Consider the following 21010-nt stretch of genomic DNA (forward strand, 5'->3'; position numbering starts at 1 on the left):
ACCTTACCTACAATGTAGAACATGAACACCTTCCAACGCTCAAAAACAGTCCAAAACCACGTTACCAAGCACGTGACCTGCCAGCCTCGCGCCCCCAGTGGCACGTGGGTGGGCCGTGACCTCGCCCCCTTCAGCCTGGAGGGAACCAATAATCGGCCAACAGACGGAAACCTATCGGAACGCAATCTAATTGACATCAGGATAGACCAATGGAATTATCGATCCGTCGGAAGGTCCAATAGAGAGTGCGGCGGTGACGCAGCCGCTCTATAAAAGAGCAGCGCAAGCGGCTGTTGTCAGTTTATCGTTCCCTGGAAAGTAGAGAGGTTAGGGCGGAGGTAGAAACATGAGAGAGATTGTGCACCTTCAGGCAGGCCAATGTGGCAACCAGATCGGAGCCAAGGTCTGTATTAGGGTCACCCAGCCAGGCAGTGAAGGGACGGGATGGCGAAATAGCCCAAGGGGTCCGCCCGGGGTAAATGGGGCGTCTTACTCGAAGTGGGGGGAGGTAGCCACCTAGGCTTCCCTTTTCGTTAATAGCGATACGCTGTGGTAACTGACTATTCGGAGAGTGCTTGAGGCGCCGTCAATGGGGTAGTTGTCTGAGACATCGGGCGACGGTCCCGGATTAAGTACCGTAGGTCGGGGACGGAGGTTGAGTCTAGACAAAATTCCCTGCTTTTCGGGGCGGGATTGTGGCGTCTTGAGGCGCTCAGTGGGGTTGAGGTTCCTGTTTTCGGGTGGAGGTGGGTGTGTGATTTCAGTGTTAGGGATGGTGGTATGGGACGCTCCGGGTTGTGAGGTCTGGGTGACGGTTGAATTTGAGTCGGCGGCCGTTAAAAAGCGCGCGAAGATGGGCGTCACGTGTGCATGCGCGAGCTTGATGGGGGCGTGTTAGCTGATCTCGTGCGCTGCCTTCGTCACGTGGTGCGTCTTCTCGCGTTGGCGATCCACGTGGGGCTCTCGCCACGTTCTGTACAGTGAGTCTACCGAGTGCGACGTGGAGCCAAACGTCTACTGTTTCAGTCTTTTGTCGTCATCTTAAAAGGAGGCACCTGTTTAAACTTGTCAAGTAACACTTGACTCTCGATCACTCCGCGAGATCGTTGAGCCTTAACGTTTCGGATCCGTTTGCCCTTCAGATTACTGGCCTGGTTTACTCAAACAGAATCGAGAGATTAAACTTCAGTCAGCGTCTTTAGGAGCCTGATGGGATCTCTGCTGTTAACTTTGACATCAAATGTAGGCAAGATAACAGCCAAAGCTTCATCTTTAGGAGTCTGGTTCAGATCCTATTAATTGTTCTCAGCAGTTGAACCCTGTTCATTCAGAGCTGCATCTAATCAAAGTACAGTTTTTTAATGTGTGGAAATTTTAAAATCTCATTATTTCATTCGAAATGAAATCAATTAGTGGGACATAGCTCTTGCTAAAAGTTAATGCTTTGGTGTGGTCCTCAGCCAGTATATGCTATTGTTCTTAACATGTTTTTGACCTCCATTTTCCCACATGGACAATAAAGATCATAAAGTGATTTCAAATGGAACTGTTGGAGTCATGCTTTCCTGTAACTTGCTGCTGGATGCTAAATCTTCAGTAAACTGAAAATTAATCAAAGATTAAAAGCTTAGCATGAAATATAAAAGATGGTTGATGCTTTTAGTAATATTTAATCAAAGCTGTGCACTGGTTACTTTAGAGGGTAATAGTGCAGAATTGATAGGAAGGGACAGATTGTCTTTTATAGTGATGGTTGGCTGATTTTTAAAAAATACTAATAGTATTAGAGGAAAAATAGAACCAATTCCCTGGACCTGAGGGTCTTCATCCTAATTTCCAAAAGTGTTCGCATAGATTGTGGCTCTGTTGCTTGTCATACTCAAGTGCTGCAGATTCTGAAACCGTACTGATTGCCTTTTGAAGATCTACAGAATGATTTTCCAAAGTAGAAAACTACAGGTCAGTTAAACCTGCATCACTAATTGGGCAAAATGCAATCATCAGTTATGAGCTTGTAACAGGAAGTTTAGAAATCCAATTTAGAAAGGGAAATCATATCTACTAACTACACTAGCTTTGATTTGGGTAAGAACCAAGCTTAGGGGTGGCATGGTGGCTCAGTGGTTAGCACTGTTGCCTCACAGCACCAGGGTCCCAGGTTCCATTCCAGCCTTGGGTGGGTGGCTGTCTGTTTGCAGTTTGTGCATTCTCCCCATGGGTTTCCTTCAGGTGCTCTGGTTTCTTCCCACAGTCCAAAGATATGCAGATTAGGTGAATTGGCCATGCTCAATTGCCCATCGTGTTAGGTGCATTAGTCAGAGGGAAATGGGTCTGGGTGGGTTACTGTTTGGGGGATTGGTGTGGACATGTTGGGTCGAAGGGCCTGTTTTCACACTAGAGCTCCTAGACAGCTGAAGCAGAAACCGTGGATGAAATGAATTTGGATCCTCAAAAGGCATTCAGTAAAGAGCCACACAAAAGGTTACCACCTGGTTTTTGGCATTAATAGGGAACAAGGGCATGCTAACTAACAAGAAATAGGTATAAATGGATCCATTTTGACGTGGAGTGAGACATTGATCAATACTGGAGCCCTGATTACTTAGAGCTGAATTAATGATGTAAGTGAAAGGAGCAACTGTTGTAGCCAACTTTGTTTTTGATCCTGTAAAGCAGGTTGAGGACAAAATTCTACAAAGGAATAAACTAGTTAAATGAGTTGTCCAAATGTGATATTAAAGTTGTTCACTTGGCAGGAAGAATGGAAAAGCAAAATATCAATTGGGAGTGGAGAAACTGCAGGATGCTAAAGTTCACTGAGATACAAATGTGCTTGTACTTGAAATCATGCAGGTTAGTAGGTAATTATGAAGGCAGGTACAAGATTCATTTTTTGTATTGCAATTGGAAAAGTATAAAAATTGGGAGGTTTTAATACAGCTGCTGAAGTACTACATTTTTCTGATGCCTTGAGTAGGAGGTTTGCTTGATGAAGAAAGGTTGAGTGAGCCCAGGTCTGTGTTCGGAGTTTAGATAAATGAGTTGATCTTATTGAAGCATAAGTTTCTGGGGGGTGGGGTCATGATAGTGTGGATATTGAGGATGTTTCACCCTGTGGGTAAATCAAGAACAAGGGGATGCATGCAAAGGGGTATTTAATTTAAAATGGTAAAGGATTTTCTTTTTCCGCAGAGAACAGCTGGAGGGTATGTCATTGAATCTATTGACCGCTGATTTAAAATAAGCAGGGCCACAACAGAGGGATTAGGATACAATCAGATCAGTCCTATTGAATGACGGAGCAGGGGTCAAATGGCCTATTTACGCTTATATTCTTGGGAGTCATAGAATCCTGGGGTCTTTGCTGAAAGTGAAACTGAGGCTTACAGACAGATGAAAATAGAAGGTTTTGATAACCAGAGGGAAAACAGGGCATTGGAGATTATTAGGAGAATTATGACTGACTTTGGATTTCGACAGCATTTGGCTAAAGATTGATTGATTGGAGACTAGAAATAGGTGGTCATTGAGATAGAGGTTGGAAGATGAGCTTGGAGTGGGACAAGGCATGCAGGTTGTTAACAGTATTATTTAGACTTGAGTCTATGGCTAGGGGCTGAAAATGATGGCTGCTATCTTCCTAGTGCTCAAGGGAAAGAAGTTGTGACTCATTCAAGGTTTATTATTGACTTGCATTGCAGAGGAGTAGAATGAAGGAAAGGTAGTAGTATAAAACTATCTTAATCCATGCCTTAGTGCCAGCATAGGGTTAGTGAAGGTGAAAGTGAGGACTGCATATTAGAGCAGTGCTGGAAAATGGAGGGCTCCTGCCTGAAGCATTTTTTTTTTCTGCTGCTCGACCTATGTTTTTCCACCACCACTCTAATCCTGATAGGGACAATGAAGGCAAGTGGATCAAAAATGGATTAGATTACTTCGTGTGGAAACAGGCCCTTTGGCCCAACAAATCCACACCGACCCTCCAAAGAACCACCCACCCAGACCCATTCCCCTACATTTATCCCTTCACCTAATACTACGGGTAATTTAGCATAGTCAATTCACCTAACCTGCACATCTTTTGGACTGTGGGAGGAAACTGGAGCACCTGGAGGAAATCCACACAGGCACGGGGAGAATGTGCACACTCCACAAAGATTGCCCGAGGTGGGAAGTTGAAGCCGGGTGTCTGGCACTGAGGGGCAGCAATCCTAACCACCGTGCAGAAGTGATTGAGGCTAGAAACGATTATCTAGATGTGCTATGGTTGCAATTGAGTAAGGAGGAAGGACGAAGCATGGACTGTCCTAGGATACTACTCAATGTATCAGAGTTTTGAAAGAAGGCATTGTAGTTGAATGACAAAGACTGCAGAGAGGCCAAGGAGTAATAATTCAATATGGATACCTTGGTTGGAATTGTTTTTGATGGTGATGAGCCTGTTAGAAGACTTACAATGTCATATGAAAGGACAGTGTTTATATCTATTGGTGTTTTTAGGCACGAAGCAGACCGGTTTTAAGCCATAAAATCTGAACTGTACAGCACTAAAGGAGACCGTTTGAGTGTTCCATGAAAGACCACTTACTGTTCTTTGCCCATATATGTGCATATTTTTCTCTTTTGAAGTATCTATCCCATTCTCCGCAGCCATCATTGATTTGCTTCTTTTGCCCTGTCAGGCATTGCATTTCAAATCTAGACTCTTTTTGTATTTAAAGAAAATCTAACTAGTAATAGATGCTTATGATTTTCTCCATCAAAATTAACAATTTTGAAAACCCAAGCCTTTCACTGCTCCAAAGATAAGAATTTCAATCTTTCCACATAAAGACATGAATGCTGGCACCATTCTGGTAAATCTATATACACACCCAAAAGAAAAGAGCCAATTTATTGACACTGCCAAGATAAATGGCATGGTAATTAATCATCACTTGAAAAACAACATTGCCCAAAGAGGGGTATGAGGCACAAATACCATAATGTGAGCTGATGCATTGCACATTCCCTGTGACTCCATTTAGAGTACAGTCTATCTAGCAGCAAAATTCACTTTTCATGTGTTGCAAATGATTGATTGTATTTTGATCTAACATTGAGTTAGCTTGACACTTATTAAAAGGCATCTTTCTGAAGAAAGGTTGTTGAAGCCAAAACATTAACTTTGATTTCCTCTATAGCTGCTGCCAGACCTGTGATTTTCCAGCAATTACTTTTTGTACCTTCAAAAAGAAATGCCCTTGCTTTTGATGACCTGAATTGACAGAACTTCATGGGGAAATCTATTCCTACATTTTGTGAGTGGTCACATAATATCAATGTGACCTTTGGGTAATCATCCTCATTGCTGCCATGTTCTGAGCGTAACATTACAGTCTACATTTTGCAAGAATTAGAAATTCGCTGTTGGTTGAGAGTTCCTCAGGAACTGGGGCTATAATTTATTTGCTTGATGGGATTAGATGGACCTGTGCTGTAAACAAATGAAGATTTACAATCAACTAATAGTTTGTAGTTTTGGTAACTTACAGGTAGTGTAAAACATGGAACATTTCATCCAAGTTTGGCTGACATGGTTCCCATCATAGGCATACTTTAACCATGCCCAGATAGGAAAGAATCATAATTAGATTCAGATCATCAGTACTTATTTGTGCACCACGTCCTAGTTCTTCAGCCATTTCATCTAATGAGTTTTGACCAGATATTTTAGTATCTAGTATTATCTGCTGTGATTGAGTAAAATAAACCAGATTGGTGAAAAGTCTTTTTTATTCTGACTTTTTGGGATTCCCATGTTTGAACTTCGAATTAAACAAGTTTCTCCGGAAGGGACAATTAGTAAAGCTTAACACAAGCATTAACCAAGATTGATGCCTTTTGTGTCACTGTTGAAACATATACTATCACAAGTATTCCAGAATCAGTATCTAGTATCATTAATCATGTGGATGCTACACTATGATAAAGATGTAGAATTGTTTTTTAGATTTTGGAGACGGAATAAAGGCTACTTCTAATTATTTCTTATGACTTGATGGTTGTATTCTTATTGTTGCTTTTATTTTAGTTCTGGGAAGTCATCAGTGATGAACACGGCATTGATCCCACTGGAGCCTACCATGGAGACAGTGATCTGCAGCTTGAGAGAATCAATGTGTATTATAATGAGGCTACAGGTATTAATTAGTTTAAAATAATTGGCTGTAATTTGTTTGTTATGAGCATTGCAGTATCTTATAATTTATATTTTGACCAGGTGGTAAATACGTACCCCGAGCAATCCTTATGGATTTGGAGCCTGGTACTATGGATTCTGTTCGCTCAGGACCCTTTGGGCAGATTTTCAGACCAGATAACTTTGTGTTTGGTAGGTAAAGATTTCATGAAATTGACAACCTGAAGCTGAATGACATTAATTGTTATGGGACAATTACTTTTGAAAACTTATTTATTCAGGCAGCTATTCCAGTATTTCTTGATGGGTGGTTTATTAACAGGAGACTCTACAGAAACTGCTGAACTATTCCAGGCACAGCAACAGTAGTGACCTTTGCTATCCAGTTTACTATCTGCTGTATTCATGAAGAAAACGATAAGAGATTAGAGCATGATTGAGTTTTATGAAAATTATATGGTCCTTTGAGAAGATCTAACTTTGGCAGTCTTTATTCTTCCCAAATTGTTTGTTTGTGATGATTAAAACCGGTTTCTTTCTTAATTTTGTTTGAAATTAACTAGAATTTTCCCTAACTTGTATATCAATTACTTCTTACTTTGATTCCATCTCTCTCAATTTTGTAAATTAGTAGGCTCTTCTTGATTGTTGAAGCTTATAATTTGGTTTTCCAATTAACAATTGCCTAAGAGGAAATACTGCTATAGCAGACTGTTTTAACAGGTACCTTATTGAGTCATACAGCACAGAAACAGACCCTTTGAACAAACTCATCTGTGCAGATCAAGTTTCCTAAAACTAAACTAGTCCTGCTTACCTGTATTTGACTCCTATCCAATAAGCCTGTCCTATTCACGGTACCTCATTTATCACTTCCTTTGGCAGTTCATTCCACATACAAACTATCCAGTGTGAGAAATAGGTTGCCCCTCAGATCCCTTCTAAATCTTTCTCCTCGCTCCTTCATAATGTGCATCTAGTTTTGAACTCCCTCATCTTGGGGAAAAGATCTTTTCCCCATGTACCTTACCTATTCCGTGCATGATTTTATAGAACTCTAAAAGGTCACAGCTCAACCTCGTATGCTCCAATGGAAAAAAAATTCCACCCTCTGCTTACAACTCAAAACCTCCAGTCTAAGCAACATCCTTCTATATCTTTTTTGAATCCTCTCCAATTTAATATCCTTCCTGTGGCCAGTTGTCTAGAACTGTACTCAAACCAACATCCTGTACAACCACAGCATAATGTCACAACTCCTATACTCAATGGCAATCTTGATTAACTGGTAAAACTTATGTACCTGAAATACAGTAAGTCATGTATTACAGGTATCCACCATTTTTCAAAAGTTTGCTTTACACCACTTCACTTTTTCGAAAGACCTAAATTAGTACCTGTTTTTGCTAACGGAAGGAAATATGAAGAGGATTTTTGCATTTACAAGAAAAGGTGAAAAGCGAAAATAGCATTCGGCGTCTGTTTGCAGTAAGTTGTTACAGAAGCAGCACGCACCCCTAGCAGCGAGGGTGATGCTGCCAAGCTCCTCCCTTGGGAACTACATTCAGCATCAAGACACCATAGCTTTGAACTGTCTGTGAGCATCTGTGCTTTATCTCAATCATTCCTGCGTTTACTATATGTTAGTGTTTGTTTTGGGTTTTATGTGTTATTTAGTATGATTTGGTACATTTTCTTTTGGATCTGGGAATGCTCAAGTTTTTTCCCATATACATTAATGGTAATTGCTTCTTTGCTTTATGCTATTTCAGCTTATGTAAGTAGGAACACTCTACTTTGGGGGATACCTGTATTACGATCTTGGAGTAGTCAGTTGAGGGTGTGAGTGAGAAGGCTCTCTGTTGATAGGTTTTATTTGAGTTAAAGTTGCATTATTGTTTAAGTGAATTATGTAGTAAATAAAGTATAACAGATGTGTATATACCATGCACTATGTTGGCCAGACTGCATTTATTTTTTTTTTTTGTTTGTGTGTGTTTTTACACTGATTTTGTGGACCTCTTGATCAACCAGAATATTTGACCAACTGACATGCTCCTGGTCCCATAGGTGCCAGTTAATAAAAATGCCAATTTCCAATGGAGGTGTTTAAAATAATTAATCTATTCCAGTGATTTCCTGAACCTAGGCTAACTTGAGCAGAATATATATTGTATAGAATGGAGTTTTGAGATCGAACTCTTAATGTACTGTATTGCAGAGACAGAAATTTATCTTTCTCTTATTTCTTATAGGACAGAGTGGTGCTGGTAACAATTGGGCCAAAGGACATTACACTGATGGAGCTGAATTAATTGACTCTGTTCTGGATGTGGTGAGAAAGGAGGCTGAGGGGTGTGATTGCCTGCAGGGATTCCAGCTAACCCACTCGTTGGGTGGTGGTACTGGCTCTGGCATGGGTACACTCCTTATCAGTAAAATCCGTGAAGAATATCCTGACAGAATTATGAATACTTTCAGTGTTGTGCCTTCACCAAAAGTGTCAGACACGGTAGTAGAACCTTATAATGCCACCTTGTCTGTCCATCAGCTTGTAGAGAACACTGATGAAACCTTCTGTATTGACAATGAGGCTCTGTATGACATATGTTTCCATACCCTTAAACTGACAACGCCAACTTATGGTGATTTGAATCACCTAATGTCAGCTACCATGAGCGGTGTAACAACCTGTCTGCGTTTCCCTGGTCAGCTCAATGCTGACCTGCGTAAACTAGCAGTGAACATGGTGCCTTTCCCCCGACTGCATTTCTTCATGACAGGCTTTGCTCCTTTGACCAGCCGTGGCAGCCAGCAATACCGTGCCCTCACAGTACCTGAGCTTACCCAACAGATGTTTGATGCCAAAAACATGATGGCAGCCTGTGACCCTCGACACGGCCGCTACCTGACTGTTGCTGCCATTTTCCGAGGACGCATGTCCATGAAAGAGGTGGATGAACAGATGTTGAATGTCCAAAACAAAAACAGCACATACTTTGTTGAATGGATTCCCAATAATGTTAAGACAGCTGTTTGTGATATCCCACCTAGAGGCCTCAAGATGTCTGCCACCTTTATTGGCAACAGTACAGCCATCCAGGAGCTGTTTAAACGCATCTCTGAGCAGTTTACTGCCATGTTCCGGAGGAAAGCCTTCTTGCATTGGTACACTGGTGAGGGCATGGATGAGATGGAGTTTACTGAGGCTGAGAGTAACATGAATGACCTGGTTTCTGAGTACCAGCAATATCAGGATGCTACAGTTGGAGATGAAGGTGAATTTGAGGAGGAGGGTGAAGAAGAGGCTGCATAAATAAAAAGACTTGTATATTGTGAACTTCTAAACATGTTTTCTTTGTTACATTAAGACCTGTTTCTGAAGTTTGTCTATTTTCCCGTTCTGTGGTTTTGTATCTTCTGATTTTTTTTAAACTACTGGTTTTTATTCGAATAAAAATTGTTGATAGTAATTTAATTTATATATTTTCTCTCCATGTTTTCGATTTAGAGCATGTAAAACATAAAAGATCCTGGAGTTGTACATGATATAATTTCACAATGTACAAGTGAGATTACTATGTTGGCCAGACTGCATTTTTTTTTTTCTCTAACTCCCACACTGCCACCTAACAACAGCAAAAGTGCTTATTTTTCCCCAGCACTCATGTGTGTGCAGGTGTATGACACAGTGAATGAACAATGTGTGCATAAAACTTCATTCATATTCCACCATCAGGAAGAAAGGAAATACCGTGTGGGCAGTGATGCATTGTGTACCTCAACAAAGGGTAGTACTGAGTGAACACAGCATTACATTTAGTTGACACCAATCAATGAGAAATAATTTTGCTAAATGGCTTTCAGCTGCTACTTACTTTTTGTAACATTCTTGCACCCAGTCGATGAACAGCTCTTATGGTGCAGTGGTTTGTTTTTAGATATTTTTATTGAAAATTTTAACATGTTTTAACAAGTTTACAAAAGAAAACAAAAAAAGGCCCAAGTATAAACATTGATATACAATTGAATCTTAAATAAATGATAACCAAAATCTATCAAACAAGGAAAAAAAATACCGAGAGGGAAAAAAAAGACAAAACTCAACTAACTACTCATCTAACTTACAACTAACCAGAGTGTATCATTAAAATTCTTACATTATTCAAGAGAAAAAAAATCCAACAGATAACACAAATTGAGCAGTGATACATGCTCGGAATGTGTTAACATCAGATCACAACAAAACCCATATTTATCCAAAACATCCTGAGCATAGAGCATATAAAATTCACAAAAATAAAAACTCTTTAGTACTTAAGGAGAGGGAAGCACTGAAATCACTAAGAAACGATAAGAACATAATCATACTACCAGCAGATAAAGGCAGAATGACAGTCATCCTAGATAAATCTGATTGATTACATCCTAGATAAATCTGATTACATCCAAAAAGCACAACAACTACTTGCAGATATCAACACCTACCAAATGAAGGAATTTGACCCCACACCACAACTCACCAATAGGATAAATAACACTAAGGAATCTACAAAAAAACGGACAGATAACCAGAGCTGACCTACAAAGAATGAAACCGGAAAGCAACAACACCCCCAGATTCTATGGATTACCTAAAGTACACAAACCAGACATCCCACTCAGACCCATAGTATCACTACCAGGGACACCATCATACAAACTGGCCAAAGAACTACAACAGAAACTGAAACACCTGGTCAATGTATCCAAACACTCTATACAATCAACACAGGAATTCTTGGACATCATCAGAAATATACACATCGACAAAGAAGAAACCATGATATCATTCGACGTGACGGCACTGTTTACTTCGATTGACAAAACCCTAGCCAGAGAAACAATAGCCAACCTACTGGACATACAGAACAGAAAACCGGATGCTGAACCTATCAACAAAGATGGCATATTTAAACTGGTCTTGTGCCTCACAACACACTTCACATTCAACAACCAGATATACGAACAAATCAACGGAACACCCATGGGATCACCAATCTCGGGACTCGTAGCAGAGGCAGTTATGCAAAGGTTAGAACAAACAGTCCTACCACAAATTCAACCCAAACTCTGGGTCAGATATGTCGACACATTTGTAATCATTAAAAACACGGAAATAGAAAAAACACACCGGATCATCAACGCCACACTCACAGGAATCCGATTCACGAGAGAAGAAGAAAAGGATAGCCAACTCCCATTCCTAGACGTGATGGTACAGAGAACACCGAACGGAGAATTCACTACAAGGGTATACAGGAAAGCCACACACACAGACCAAGTCCTAAACTATGAAAGTAACCACCCCAACACACACAAACGAAGCTGCATCAGGACACTATTCAAAAGGGCCACAACACACTGCAGTACACCAGAACTGCAAAAAGAAGAAGAGGAACACCTATACAAGGTATTCGCCAAAAACGGATACCCGCGCAACTTCATCAACAGATGCCTAAGAGAAAGACCACGGAATGAGGACATACCACAACTAAAAGGACTAGCCACACTACCATACATCAGGAGCATCTTAGAACTGACAGCCAGACTACTGCGACCCCTAGGACTCATAACGGCACACAAACCAACAGCCACGCTCAGACAACAACTCACCAGAACGAAGGACCCGATATCCAAAATGAGCAAGACGAATGTAGTGTACAAAATACCATGCAAGGACTGCACAAAACACTATATAGGACAAACAGGAAGACAGCTAACAATCCGCATACATAAACATCAACTAGCCACGAAACGACACGACCAGCTATCCTTAGTAGCCACACACGCAGACAACAAGCAACATGAATTCGACTGGGACAACACTACTATCATAGGGCAAGCCAGACAGAGAACAGCCAGGGAATTCCTAGAGGCATGGCATTCATCCACAAACTCCATCAACAAACACATCGACCTGGACCCAATATACCAACCACTACAGCGGACAGCTGAAACTGACAACTGGAAGCGGCAGGGACAGACCACTATAAACACAGGTGGAAACATCAAAGAAGCGCTTCGCGGGAGGCTCCCAAGCACTGATGATGTCGCCTAGCCAAGGGATGAAACGTTTGCAACAAAAACTTCCAGCTCGGCGAACAGAACCACAACAACGAGCACCCGAGCTACAAATCTTCGCACAAACTTTGAGCTCTTTAGTACATTCAGATCAGTATAATAAAAAAAATTATTTCTAAATAGTAAAAAAAAACATTTAAATGGAGATCTTCCCCCTTATTCCCAGGAGGCATCACTTCCTTTCCAAAAAACCCCATCATAACCGCTCCCAACCAGTGCCCTACCCTTGACCCAGGCACCCCACGATAGGATAAAGAAAATTCAAGTATACTACTGAACTAGAACTAACAGTGAGTACCCTATCCCCTACCCCGCAGTAAATAATAATTAAATATATTAATACAAAATAACGGGACAAACAACCCTGCTCCCCTGGACAAAGATAAAATAAGATAAGGTAGCCACTTTCCCACCCCCATCTACATTAACTAGACCCCCTGGCCTATATATATCATATATATATATATATATATATATATAAAAGGGGTTGGAAAGGAAATCGCTAAGTAAAGGATGAATAAATAAACCCTTCTTCCCACAGCCCTGGGGATAATATTGAATAGTAAGACAATGAAAAAAAAGGGTAAACCAGGGTGGGGGTAGGGCAAAACAACATCAACTCATAATTTAAGAGAATCCAAAAGTTCCTTGGCCTTCTCCGGTGATCCGAAGTTATACACAGACCCTTCATGGCTAAAGGGTAGCGCAAGGAGTATTGAATGTTTAAATCCCTTAAACGCTTCTTTGCTTCATCAAACGCCTTCCTCTTTCAGACCAAAGCTGGGGAAAAGTCCTGAAATAACATAATCTTGGATCCTTTATAAGTCATGGCTTGGGGATCTTTCCCAAGATTTCTGGAGGCTCCAAGAGCATCTGCCTCACCTTATAGCTCTGCAGCCGGAACAGAACCGGGTGGGGGCGCTGGTTTGAGCCAGGCCCGCGTATTGCAACTCGGTAGGCCCATTCTACCCTTACATGGCCTGATCCAGCCTCCAGATTCAATAACTGTGGAAGCCACTGTTCAAGGAACCTTGTAAGCTGGCCTTCTTCTTACCGTTCAGGAAGGCCCAGCAAATTAATATTTTTTCGACGACCTCAATTTCTTGGATGCCTCGGCCATGCTTTTGTAGCGCGGCCGAGAATGAATTCCACCGACTTCGGGACTCTTCTATGAAAGCATCGATCTTTGCGTCGAGTTTGGAGATTGTTTCCGCGAGGTACGTCCCCCGGAGCGGTTGCGGACGCCTCTGCTGCGGGTGGGGGAGGGGCTCCTGCCTGCTGAGAACTGCGGGCTCCTTTCCCCCTTGTCATTTTTACAGGAGACTGAACTGTATAAATTTAGTACTAAACCACTAATTACATTAAGTAAAAACTAATTTTAATTGATTTGGTGAGTGTGGTGGGGGAGGGTGACCCACTTTGCCTAGGTCTTGGGAGGAGCACTATAGACTCAAACTTGCTGAGTCGCCGCCATCTTGGATCTCCCCGCAGTGGTGTTTTTAATGTAATCCATTTTTTCAAATAATCTGTTTAGAGACGTTGTTATTACACACCTGGAGCAGATGAGACTTGAATCTGTTTCTCCCAGTCCAGGGGTTGGGAAACTACCAGCATACCATAAGGGAACCCTGGGTGTGTGAATATACTTGAACAGTGGATTGAAAATGCCTGCAGCCAATAAATGGCTTCATTTTTAGTTTGAAACCTAGAATAAGGCTGACATAGTGACGCAGCACTATATTTGAAAAGATTAGGGGCTTCAACTAGTCACAAGAAAGTATTGGTGAATTGACTATGTTAGGTTTTGAAAATCTGTAAGTTGCAAGAAGAAGAAAAGCACTTGGAAGGGAGATGGTATTCATCAGTTCTTCCAGAGACTGATGAAGTACCAAGTAGTGGAATAGTTTTCTTTCTAAAGGGAGAATGTCTAAGAATAGTTTAAGAGGATTTGAGAGTTGGCTGTTGTATTATAAACTTAAGATTAGTAATCAAGAAAAAAAAAGTAAAGTAGATGGATGTGAATGTACAAAGCATGATTAGTAAGTTTGCTGATGATATAACATCAAGAGGTATTGTTGATGGCAAGGGAGGTTATCAAAAATTACAGTGGGATCTTGATCAAATGGGGAAGTGGGCTAAGGACTAGCAAATGCAATTCAATAGAGATGTGTGAGGTGTTGCGCTTTGGAAAGTCAAACTAAGGTAGGACCTATGCAATAAATGCTAAGGTCCTGAGGAGTATTCTAGAACAGGAACATAGGAGTACGAGTACATGATTCTTTCAAGGCAGCGTCACACGGTAGACAGTGGTGAAGAAGGCATTTAGCATCTTGGCCTTCAGTGGTCAAGGCATTGAATATGGGAGTTGGAACGTTATGTTACAGTTGTATAAGTCATTGGTGAGGTTGTACAGTTTTGGTCACCCTGTTATAGGAAAGACAGTTAAACTGGAAAGCATGCAAAAAAAGATTTACGAGCATGTTCGCCAGGTCTCGTAGGTCCTGAGTTAATAGGGAGAAATTGGCCAGTGTAGGACTTTATACCTTGGAATATTAGGGAATGAACCTTACTGAGATGTATAAAATCATGAGGGATATAGTTAGGATGAATGCATATTCAGAGGAACCTTGATTATCCGGCATTCAATTAACCCAATTTTGGATTATCTGAACAAGATCGCAAGGTCCTGATACTTGGCCTACTATGTTATCTGGCATTCGATTAACCAGATGAAGTACTATCCACCCTTGACCTTAAAATAATCGAGGTTCCTTTGTATTTTTTTCCAGGAATAAGAAATTGAAAGCTAGAGGGCATAGGTTTAAGGAGAGAGGGGAATGATTTGTGAAGGACTTGATGGGCAACCTCTTCACGCAGAGTGGTGTGTATGTGGAATGGGCTGCCAGAGAAAGCGGTCGAGGCAGGTAGAATAGCAACATTTAAAAAACATATGGACGAGAAGGGTTTAAAGGGATGTGGACCAAAAAATGGGCAATTGGAAATAGCTGAGTGGGCACCATGGTCAGCATGGACCAACTTAGGCTAAAGGGCCTGTTTCCATGCTGTACTACTCTATGACTTTAGATTAGATTACTTACAGTGTGGAAACAGGCCCTTCGGCCCAACAAGTCCACACCGACCCGCCAAAGCGCAACCCACCCATACCCCTACCTTTACCCCTTTAACCTAACACTACGGACAATTCAGCATGGCCAATTCACCTGACCCGCACATCTTTGGACTGTGGGAGGAAACCGGAGCACCCGGAGGAAACCCACGCAGACACGGGGAGAATGTGCAAACTCCACACAGTCAGTCGCCTGAGTCGGGAATTGAACCCGGGTCTACAGGCGCTGTGAGGCAGCAGTGCTAACCACTGGGCCACCGTGCCGCCCACTTTAGAAGTTATAAAATGTAAGAGGCCTGACTACAATGGGATAAGGGAATCTAGCCAAGATACAACGAAACCCAAGATTGAGAGGAAAATCTGTAAGAAAGGATGACCTTTAACATGGTCAGGTGGGCCGGGTACATTCCAACATGTGGAAAAGCAGAGCAACCAAAGTTAGGGTTCCTTGGCTGGTTGGTGAGCTAGAGATAATGAACTGAAAAAAGCAAGCAATTTTTAAAAAAATTAAGAATCAAGTCAATAAAAATAAGTTGCAAGCAGAAGTGAGGAGCAGAATGAGCCTATAAAATAGTGAATAGAATGGTAAGCAAACCCCAAAAATCTCTCCACATATAAATACAGGATTGAGGTTAAGGCATAGGTCAAGACTGGGATACTTTGAGTACTTTGTAGATAGACAATAAGTGTACGAGTAGGCCATTTGGCCCTTCGAGTCAGCACCAACATTCGTTATGATCATGGCTGATCATCCACAGTCAGTATCCTGTTCCTGCCTTATCCCCATAACCCTTGATTACACTACCTTTTAAGAGTTCTATCAATCTATGCTTTGAAACTATCCAGAGACTTGGCCTCCACTGCCTTCTGGGGCAGAGCATTCCACACACCCACCACTCTCTGGGTGAAGAAGTTTCTCTTCAACTCTGTTCTAAATGGCTTACCCCTTACTTTTAAACTGTGTCCCCTGGTTCTGGACTCACCCATCAGCTTTCTGCCTCCAGAGTGTCCAATCCTTTAATAATCTTGTACGTCTCAATCAGATCCCCTCTCATCCTTCTAAACTCAAGTGTATACAAGCCCAGTCGCTCCAATCTTTCAACAAATGATAGTCCCGCTATTTCGGGAATTGACCTCATGAACCTACACTGTAGTCCCTCAATAGCCAGAATGTGCTTCCTCAACTTTGGAGACCAAAACTGCACAGAAGATTCCAGTGCAGTCTCACCAGGGCCCTGTATAGCTGCAGCAGGACCTCTTTATTCCTATATTCAATTCCTCTTGTTATGAAGACCAGCATGCCATTAGCTTTCTTCACTGCCTGCTGTACTTGCATGCTTGCTCTCATTGACTGATGTACAAGAACACCTAGATCTCATTGTACTTCCCTTTTACCTAACTTGACTCCATTTAGATAGTAATCTGCCTTCCTGTTCTTGTCACCAAAGTGGATAACCACACATTTATCCACATTAAACTGCATCTGCCATGCATCCATCCACTCACCAAGCCTGTCTAAGTCACATTGTATTCTCATAACATCCACCTCACATTTCACCCTGCCACTCAGCTTTGTGGCATCAGCAAATTTGCTAATATTACTTTTAATGCCTTCATCTATATCATTAATGTATATTGTAAACAGCTGCTATCCCAGCACCCCATTGGTCACCATCTGCCGTTCCAAAAGGGACCCGTTTATCACTACTCTTTACTTCCTGTCAGCCAGCCAATTTTCAATTCAAGTCAGTATTTTGCCTCCAATACCATGGGGCCTAATTCTGCTCAGTAACCTCGTATGTGGGACTTTATCAAAGCCTTTCTGAAAGTCCAGATACACTATATCCACTGGCTTTCCCTTGTCCATCTTCATAGTTATATCCTCAGAAAATTCCAGAAGATTAGTCAAACTCAATTTCCATTTCGTAAATCCATGCTGACTCTGACCTATTCTGTTACTGCTATCCAAATGAATCAGAATTTAATTTTTTATAATTGACTCCAGCATCTTTCCCACCACTGACATCAGGCTAACTGGTCTATAACTCCTTGTGTTCTCTCTCCCTCCTTTCTTGAAAAGTGGGACATTAGCTACCCTCCAATCCGCAGGAACTGATCCTGAATCTATAGAGTATTGGAAAATGATTACCAATTTATCCACAATCTCTAGAGCCACCTCCTTAAGTACCCTGGGATGCAGACCATCAGGTCCCGGGGACTTACCAGCCTTCAGACCTAACAGTCTATCCAACACCATTTCCTGCCTAATATAAATTCCCTTCAATTCATCCATTATCCTAGGTCCTTCAGCCACTATTACATCTGGGAGATTGCTTGTGTCTTCCCCAGTGAAGACAGATCCAAAATACCTATTCAACTCTTCTGCCATTTCTTTGTTCCTCATAATAAATTCGCCCGTTTCTGTCTTCAGGGGCCCAATATTAGTCTTAACTATTTTTTCCTTTTCACATACTAAAAAAGTTTTTACCATCTTCCTTTATATTTTTGGCCAGTTTGCCTTCGTACTTCATTTTTTTCTCCGCTTATTGCCTTTTTAGTTATCCTGTATTGCTCTTTAAAAGTTTCCCAGTCCTCTGGCTTCTTGCTCATCTTTTCTATGTTATACTTCTGTTTTATATTTATACAGTCCTTAATTTCCCTCTTCAGCCATGGCCACCCCGCCTCCCCTTAGGATTTTTCTTCCTCTTTGGATTGAACTGATCCTGCACCTTCTGCATTATATCCAGAAATACCTGCCATTGTTGTTATACTGCCATCCTCCCTCATAGCTCCATAGTTCCTTTTGTTCAACTGCAATACTGACACTTCCAATTCACCCTTCTCTGTCTCAAATTGCAAATTAAAACTGATTATAGTCACTATCTCCTAATGGCTCCTTTACTTCAAGGTCCCTGATCAAATCTGGTTCGTTGCCCAACACTGGATCCAGAATTGCCTTCTCCCTGGTAGGTTCCAGTACAAGCTGTTCAAAGAATCGGAGGCACTCCACAAACTCCCTCTCTTGGGATCCAGTACCATCCTGATTCTTCCAGTCTATCTGCATGTTAAAATCCATAACAACTGTAGTAATACCTTTGCAACAGGCTAATTTCAACTCCTGATTCAACTTACACCAACGTCCAGACTACTGTTTAGGGACCTGTAGATAACTCCTATTAGGGTCTTTCTACCCTCAGAATTTCTCAGCTCTATTCATACTGACTCTACATCTCCTGATTCTATGCTCCCCCTTGCAAGGGACTGAATATCCTCACCAAAATGGCCACACCATCCCCTCTGCCCATCAGTCTGTCCTTTTGATAGCACGTAAAGCCTTGAATATTCATTTCCCAGGCCATGTCCACTTGAAGCCACGTCTCAGTTATCCCCACAACATCGTACCTGCCAATTTCCAACAGAGGGTCAAGCTCATCCACCTTATTTCTTATGTTTCGTGCATTCATACATAATATTTTTAATTTGTTACTCCCCTCACCCTTCCTATCAATCCCTATTACGCTTGACCATACTGTATGATCCCTTCTTGAGTTTTCTGCTCCATTGATTCTGTTGTCTTTCTTAACTTCTCTTATATTCACTTTCCCTTTAACTTCCTTTTTAAATTTCCTGTTTGCTCCCCCCTGGCAACTACTTAGTTTAAACACTCCTGTGTTGCAGTTGGAAACCTGCCTGCCAGAATGCTGGTCCCCCTTGTATAATTTATCCTTACTGCAAAACGTACCCCAGTGATCCAAGAATTTAAATCCTTGCTTCCTGCACCAGTTCCTCAGCCACACATTTAAGTCCATTATCTCCCTGTTCCTGCCCTCTCCAGCCTGAGGAACTGGAATCAAACCGGAGATAATCACAGTGGAAGTCCTCTTTTTCAGCCTTCTTCCGAGTTCTCTGAAGTCCCATTGTAGAATGTCCCTCCTCTTCTTCCCGATGTCATTTGTGCTGATATGCACCACCACCTCTGGCTCCTCACCTTCACCCTTGACAATTCCCTGCACTCTGTCAGTGACTTCCTGGATCCTGGCACCAGGAAAGCAACACACCATCCTCAAATCCCACCTGTTGCCGCAGAAACCCCTTTCAGTCCCTCTCACTGCCCCTATTACCACGGCTCTGCCTCCACGCCAATTTTCGATTGGCAGACCCATCCGTCTCTCGTACTGGCAGTGTCGTCTGTCTCGACAGTTTCCAAGAGAGTTAACCTGTTCACGAGAGGTATTGCCCCCGGGGTCTCTTGTGCTAGAATCATCTCTTCTTTCCTCCTCGTCATCTCTCTTCTCTCTTCTGGTACGCTCGGTGTAATTACCTCGCTGAAGGTCCTGTCAGAAAACTTTTGTTCTCTCGGCTGAGCATGAGGTCATCTAGTTCTTTCTTCAGTGCTGCAACATGCTCCTTCAGAAGCTGAATGTATATACTTTCCACAGCTATAGGAGCCAGAGACATCATCAGTGTCCCTGACCTACCACATCATGCACACAGCACACTGAATCAGCTTGGCAGTCATGTTTTCACCCTCTTCAAACTGTGGTGTAATCTCCTGAGTCTGTGGGGTAAACAAAGACTCGCACTTTTCTCACCAGACACGTCCCTCGACCCCCTATTAGTCGAACCATATACCACTAGACATTCATCATCCCTATCAAGAAATGAATTAACGCATAAAGTTTGCGTTAATTAAGGAGAGTCTGTAGAGATTTGTGGGAATCATGTGTGCCTAATTGAACTGGCAGGTTTGGGATCAGTTTAAATTTTAAGCAAGTGTTCAACAAAGTAGTTAATCAAATAGTTTATTAACAAAATGAAGGCTCATGTAATAGGAAGGATCAGTGTCAACTTGACAGCAGGCCAAAGTAGTAAATTACGAGAAATAATTTTCAGACTGGAAACTAATGAAAAGTGGTGTCCCCAAGGGTCGATGTCCACTGACTGCTTTTTCTGATGTAAAATGACTTGGATATTCAGAATAAAATGTAAACATCTACAGATGATAACAAACTTGGAGGTGTGACTGATGAGTCTGATACCAATTAACCCCAATAAATAAGTTAGTTCAGGAATGGGTAAGCATTCATGTTTAGGGCCACAGTCATGTATGGAGGCCATATACCTCATGCCACACTTTAGATGGAATTTGCACTGCTTTTAATCAGTTCAACATCTCTTAGGAATCAGGTTCCCGGTTTTTATTTTTCAAAGCATATACGTGACTTTCTATTGCATTGATTATCCTTCATACAATTCCTACAGTGTGGAATCAGGCCCTTCGGCCCAACATGTCTACACCGACCCTCCGAAAAGTAGCCCACCCAGACCCATTCCCCTCCCCTATTATCCTACATTTGTCCCTGACTAATGCACCTAACCTACACATCCCTGAACACTCTGGGCAATTTAGTATGATCAATTCACCTAACCTGTGCATCTTCGGATTGTGGGAGGAAACCAGAGCACCCAGAGGAAACCCACGCAGACACGGGGAGAATGTGCAGATCACACATTCGGCCTGAGGCCAGAATCAAACCGAGGTCCCTAGTGCTGTGAAGCAGCAGTACTAACCACTGAGC

General features: G+C 41.9%; 1 protein-coding gene across 1 annotated transcript; it reads left to right on the forward strand.

Moving 5' to 3' along the window:
• The first annotated feature begins 346 nt into the window (after nucleotides 1–346).
• LOC122564705 (tubulin beta-4B chain-like) lies at nucleotides 347–9624 on the forward strand. The gene is made up of 4 exons (XM_043719821.2): nucleotides 347–403; nucleotides 6074–6182; nucleotides 6263–6373; nucleotides 8437–9624. The coding sequence occupies exons 1-4, from the start codon at nucleotides 347–349 to the stop codon at nucleotides 9495–9497; spliced, it is 1338 nt and encodes a 445-aa protein (XP_043575756.1). The 3' UTR covers nucleotides 9498–9624.
• The last annotated feature ends 11386 nt before the right edge of the window (nucleotides 9625–21010 follow it).

The sequence above is a fragment of the Chiloscyllium plagiosum genome, unplaced genomic scaffold (assembly GCF_037043375.1).
Source record: "Chiloscyllium plagiosum isolate Xiang-an unplaced genomic scaffold, Cpla_swu_hap1 HiC_scaffold_21, whole genome shotgun sequence".
NCBI lineage: Eukaryota > Metazoa > Chordata > Chondrichthyes > Orectolobiformes > Hemiscylliidae > Chiloscyllium > Chiloscyllium plagiosum.